The 6,351-nt window shown below is 47.1% G+C and overlaps 1 protein-coding gene across 2 annotated transcripts in view; it reads left to right on the forward strand.

Annotated features, from left to right (window-relative positions):
• Positions 1–6,351, forward strand: part of ppp1r16b (protein phosphatase 1, regulatory subunit 16B) — a 170,155-nt gene that overhangs the window by 146,006 nt on the left and 17,798 nt on the right. For both annotated transcript variants that reach the window (XM_065002044.1, XM_065002043.1), the window contains exon 6: positions 4,799–4,923. In XM_065002044.1, coding sequence (XP_064858116.1) covers positions 4,799–4,923 — 125 coding nt within the window. The remainder of the gene's footprint in view (positions 1–4,798; positions 4,924–6,351) is intronic.

Below are 6,351 nucleotides of genomic sequence, written 5' to 3' on the forward strand. Positions count from 1 at the left end.
CACAGCCACCCTGTCTTTCTACAGATTTCACTCTTTTATATACTCTGTGTCTGATCTATCATGTCTTTAATATCTCAATGTTCAAAGTTTACCCAGAATCCAACACCTCCCTCAGAGGCACATGTTGCTAGGCAACCCCCCTGGACTTGCCCTGGTAGGCCCCGTCTAAAGCCAGTGTGAGAAACTTGCTCGCAAACGTTTGTGCTATGAAACTAAATAAATACTTCACTCTGAACCACAAAACGTATTTTCTAGCGTCATGACAGTGCTGTGAGACAAAGCGAGTAAAGTGAACTTATAAACGTGATGTCGTTTTATTGGAATTTGCAGCTGTTTCTAAGTGATGAATCGGATAGCTTTTGAAATAACTTACTCATCCTTTAATTGCCTTGACTTTTCTGTACGCCAGAGGAGATAAAGAAACACAATATTCATATTTATATACTGTCCTGGTTACACAGCCACCATAGTCCCTGGAACCAAGCTGGAACCATGCTGGAACCAAGCTGGAACCATGCTGGAACCAAGCTGGAACCATGCTGGAACCTGCTGGAACCAACCATGCTGGAACCAAGCTGGAACCATGCTGGAACCATGCTGGAACCAAGCTGGAACCATGCTGGAACCAAGCTGGAACCATGCTGGAACCATGCCGGAACCATGCTGGAACCAAGCTGGAACCATGCCGGAAAGGGTGAAATGAAAGAACAACGGACAAAGAGCGAGGATTGTGCGGTTTATGTTGACAAGGTAGTGTGAACAGGCTATCGGTCTGTCTCAGTGTGGCTGACTGACTGAGTGTCTGTCTCTGACAGTGCGGTTTATGTTGACAAGGTAGTGTGAACAGGCTATCTGTCTGTCTCAGTGTGGCTGACTGACTGAGTGTCTGTCTCTGACCTTGCGGTTTATGTTGACAAGGTAGTGTGAACAGGGTATCTGTCTGTCTCAGTGTGGCTGACTGACTGAGTGTCTGTCTCTCTCGGTTTATGACCTTGTCTGTCTCAGTGTTTATGTTGACTGAAGGTTGACAAGGTAGTGTGAACAGGGTATCGGTCTGTCTCAGTGTGGCTGACTGACTGAGTGTCTGTCTCTGACAGTGCGGTTTATGTTGACAAGGTAGTGTGAACAGGGTATCGGTCTGTCTCAGTGTGGCTGGCTGACTGAGTGTCTGTCTCTGACCTTGCGGTTTATGTTGACAAGGTAGTGTGAACAGGGTATCGGTCTGTCTCAGTGTGGCTGACTGACTGAGTGTCTGTCTCTGACAGTGCGGTTTATGTTGACAAGGTAGTGTGAACAGGGTATCGGTCTGTCTCAGTGTGGCTGGCTGGCTGACTGAGTGTCTGTCTCTGACAGTGCGGTTTATGTTGACAAGGTAGTGTGAACAGGGTATCGGTCTGTCTCAGTGTGGCTGGCTGACTGAGTGTCTGTCTCTGACAGTGCGGTTTATGTTGACAAGGTAGTGTGAACAGGGTATCGGTCTGTCTCAGTGTGGCTGGCTGGCTGACTCAAATCAAATCAAATCAAATTTTATTTGTCACATACACATGGTTAGCAGATGTTAATGCGAGTGTAGCGAAATGCTTGTGCTTCTAGTTCCGACAATGCAGTGATAACCAACAAGTAATCTAACTAACAATTCCAAAACTACTGTCTTATACACAGTGTAAGGGGATAAGGAATATGTACATAAGGATATATGCATGTCTGCTAAATGACTTAAATGTAAATGTAAATATGAATGAGTGATGGTACAGAGCAGCATACAGTAGATGGTATCGAGTACAGTATATACATATGAGATGAGTATGTAGACAAAGTAAACAAAGTGGCATAGTTAAAGTGGCTAGTGACATAAGAATGCAGTCGATGATCTAGAGTACAGTATATACATATGCATATGAGATGAATAATGTAGGGTAAGTAACATTATATAAGGTAGCATTGTTTAAAGTGGCTAGTGATATATTTACATCATTTCCCATCAATTCCCATTATTAAAGTGGCTGGAGTTGGGTCAGTGTCAATGACAGTGTGTTGGCAGCAGCCACTCAATGTTAGTGGTGGCTGTTTAACAGTCTGATGGCCTTGAGATAGAAGCTGTTTTTCAGTCTCTCGGTCCCAGCTTTGATGCACCTGTACTGACCTCGCCTTCTGGATGATAGCGGGGTGAACAGGCAGTGGTTCGGGTGGTTGATGTCCTTGATGATCTTTATGGCCTTCCTGTAACATCGGGTGGTGTAGGTGTCCTGGAGGGCAGGTAGTTTGCCCCCGGTGATGCGTTGTGCAGACCTCACTACCCTCTGGAGAGCCTTACGGTTGAGGGCGGAGCAGTTGCCGTACCAGGCGGTGATACAGCCCGCCAGGATGCTCTCGATTGTGCATCTGTAGAAGTTTGTGAGTGCTTTTGGTGACAAGCCGAATTTCTTCAGCCTCCTGAGGTTGAAGAGGCGCTGCTGCGCCTTCTTCACGACGCTGTCAGTGTGAGTGGACCAATTCAGTTTGTCTGTGATGTGTATGCAGAGGAACTTAAAACTTGCTACCCTCTCCACTACTGATCCATCGATGTGGATAGGGGGGTGTTCCCTCTGCTGTTTCCTGAAGTCCACAATCATCTCCTTAGTTTTGTTGACGTTGAGTGTGAGGTTATTTTCCTGACACCACACTCCGAGGGCCCTCACCTCCTCCCTGTAGGCCGTCTCGTCGTTGTTGGTAATCAAGCCTACCACTGTTGTGTCGTCCGCAAACTTGATGATTGAGTTGGAGGCGTGCATGGCCACGCAGTCGTGGGTGAACAGGGAGTACAGGAGAGGGCTCAGAACGCACCCTTGTGGGGCCCCCGTGTTGAGGATCAGCGGGGAGGAGATGTTGTTGCCTACCCTCACCACCTGTGGGCGGCCCGTCAGGAAGTCCAGTACCCAGTTGCACAGGGCGGGGTCGAGACCCAGGGTCTCGAGCTTGATGACGAGCTTGGAGGGTACTATGGTATTGAATGCCGAGCTGTAGTCGATGAACAGCATTCTCACATAGGTATTCCTCTTGTCCAGGTGGGTTAGGGCAGTGTGCAGTGTGGTTGAGATTGCATCGTCTGTGGACCTATTTGGGCGGTAAGCAAATTGGAGTGGGTCTAGGGTGTCAGGTAGGGTGGAGGTGATATGGTCCTTGACTAGTCTCTCAAAGCACTTCATGATGACGGAAGTGAGTGCTACGGGGCGGTAGTCGTTTAGCTCAGTTACCTTAGCTTTCTTGGGAACAGGAACAATGGTGGCCCTCTTGAAGCATGTGGGAACAGCAGACTGGTATAGGGATTGATTGAATATGTCCGTAAACACACCGGCCAGCTGGTCTGCGCATGCTCTGAGGGCGCGGCTGGGGATGCCGTCTGGGCCTGCAGCCTTGCGAGGGTTAACACGTTTAAATGTCTTACTCACCTCGGCTGCAGTGAAGGAGAGACCGCATGTTTTCGTTGCAGGCCGTGTCAGTGGCACTGTATTGTCCTCAAAGCGGGCAAAAAAGTTATTTAGTCTGCCTGGGAGCAAGACATCCTGGTCCGTGACTGGGCTGGGTTTCTTCTTGTAGTCCGTGATTGACTGTAGACCCTGCCACATGCCTCTTGTGTCTGAGCCATTGAATTGAGATTCCACTTTGTCTCTGTAAATCAAATCAAATCAAATCAAATTTTATTTGTCACATACACATGGTTAGCAGATGTTAATGCGAGTGTAGCGAAATGCTTGTGCTTCTAGTTCCGACAATGCAGTGATAACCAACAAGTAATCTAACTAACAATTCCAAAACTACTGTCTTATACACAGTGTAAGGGGATACTGTATGTTTGATTTCTGTACTGACGCTTAGCTTGTTTAATAGCCTTGCGGAGGGAATAGCTGCATTGTTTATATTCGGACATATTACCAGACACCTTGCCCTGATTAAAAGCAGTGGTTCGCGCTTTCAGTTTCACGCGAATGCTGCCATCAATCCACGGTTTCTGGTTTGGGAATGTTTTTATCGTTGCTATGGGAACGACATCTTCGACGCACGTTCTAATGAACTCGCACACCGAATCAGCGTATTCGTCAATATTTCCATCTGACGCAATACGAAACATGTCCCAGTCCACGTGATGGAAGCAGTCTTGGAGTGTGGAGTCAGCTTGGTCTGACCAGCGTTGGACAGACCTCAGCGTGGGAGCCTCTTGTTTTAGTTTCTGCCTGTAGGCAGGGATCAGCAAAATGGAGTCGTGGTCAGCTTTTCCGAAAGGGGGGCGGGGCAGGGCCTTATATGCGTCGCGGAAGTTAGACAGACTGAGTGTCTGTCTCTGACAGTGCGGTTTATGTTGACAAGGTAGTGTGAACAGGGTATCGGTCTGTCTCAGTGTGGCTGACTGACTGAGTGTCTGTCTCTGACAGTGCGGTTTATGTTGACAAGGTAGTGTGAACAGGGTATCTGTCTGTCTCAGTGTGGCTGGCTGACTGAGTGTATGTCTCTGACAGTGCGGTTTATGTTGACAAGGTAGTGTGAACAGGGTATCGGTCTGTCTCAGTGTGGCTGGCTGGCTGACTGAGTGTCTGTCTCTGACAGTGCGGTTTATGTTGACAAGGTAGTGTGAATAGGGTATCTGTCTGTCTCAGTGTGGCTGGCTGACTGAGTGTCTGTCTCTGACCTTGCGGTTTATGTTGACAAGGTAGTGTGAACAGGGTATCGGTCTGTCTCAGTGTGGCTGGCTGACTGACTGAGCGTCTGTCTCTGTTTGCCTGCCTAACTGACCAAAATCACTTCCTGTATGTTTGATTGACAGGCATCACCCAGGAGATGATCAATGAGACCCGGGCGTCTGTAGAGAGAAGGATGATGGGAGATATCCAGGAGCTGCTGACGGAGGGAGAGGACGTCAACCACCATGATTCACAGGGAGCTACTCTGGTGAGTTTATAATATAATTAAGTAATAAGACCAGAGGGGATGTGGTATATGGCCAATACAGGGCATTCAGAAAGTATTCAGACCCCTTCACTTTTTCCACATTTTGTTACGTTATAGCCTTATTCTAAAATGTATTAAATACATGTTTTCCCTCATCAATCTACACACAATCCCCCATAACGACATAGGTTTTTAGAAATGTTTGCAAATGTATTAAAGATTAAAAAAACAGAAATACCTTCTTTACATAAGTATTCAGACCCTTTGCTATGAGACTCAAAATTGAGTCTCAGGCGCATCCTGTTTCCATTGATCATCCTTGAGATGTTTCTCCAACTTGATTGGAGTCCACCTGTGGTAAATTCAATTGATTGAACATGATTTGGAAAGGCACACACCTGTCTATATAAGGTCCCACAGTTGACAGTGCATGTCAGAGCAAAAACCAAGCCCTGAGGTCGAAGGAATTGTCCGTAGAGCTCTGAGACAGGATTGTCTCGAGCCACAGATCTGGGGAAGGGTGCCAAAACATGTCTGCATCATTCAAGGTCCCCAAGAACACAGTGGCCTCCATCATTCTTAAATGGAAGAAGTTTGAAATCACCAAGACTCTTCCTAGAGCTGGCTGCCCAGCCAAACTGAGCAATCGGGGGAGAAGGGCCTTGGTCAGGGAGGTGACCAAGAACCCGATGGTCACTCTGACAGAGCTCTAGAGTTCCTCTGTGGAGATGGGAGAACCTTCCAGAAGGACAACCATCTCTGCAGCACTCCACCAATCGGCCTTTATGGTAGAGTGGCCAGACGGAGTATGTAGAGTGGCCAGACGGAGTATGTAGAGTGGCCAGACGTAGTATGCGGTTTGATATACCACGGCTGTCAACCAATCAGCATTCAGGGCTCGAACCACATAGTTTATCATTTATAATATACCTACAAATTATAGATTATTGAGTCTATACAACCAATTTATAGGGAGACGGACACCGGGAGGGAGAGGACATCAACCACCACGACTCAGAAGGAGTTACTCTGGTGAGAGGGACATAGCCCCCAGAGTAGAAACACAAACTTTATTGTCCCTTTGTCTTGGACAACGACAAATCATATACGATGTACACTAGAGAGCCCACACAGATACAGGCTGGGGTACAGTTGTAGAACAGGCACCATCCAGACAGCATTCACAGGGCATAGGAGGCTCTACCACTTCTGTGTGATGCATTTCCATCTCAAGGTTGGGGCTTATGATAATCGTAAATTGGTTGCAAGGATTTGTCACAATCTAATACAAACGCAATTGGATGAAAATGGGTAAGGTACGATACTACCCTAAAAATAACTTTAGTAAGCTTCAAGATTTATTCCCAAATGCCGAGGTTGAAGAAGGTTGTCCTGCCGCTTCATGACTCTCTGTTAATCTGTGTTTGA

This window comes from Oncorhynchus nerka, linkage group LG15 (genome assembly GCF_034236695.1).
Source record: "Oncorhynchus nerka isolate Pitt River linkage group LG15, Oner_Uvic_2.0, whole genome shotgun sequence".
NCBI lineage: Eukaryota > Metazoa > Chordata > Actinopteri > Salmoniformes > Salmonidae > Oncorhynchus > Oncorhynchus nerka.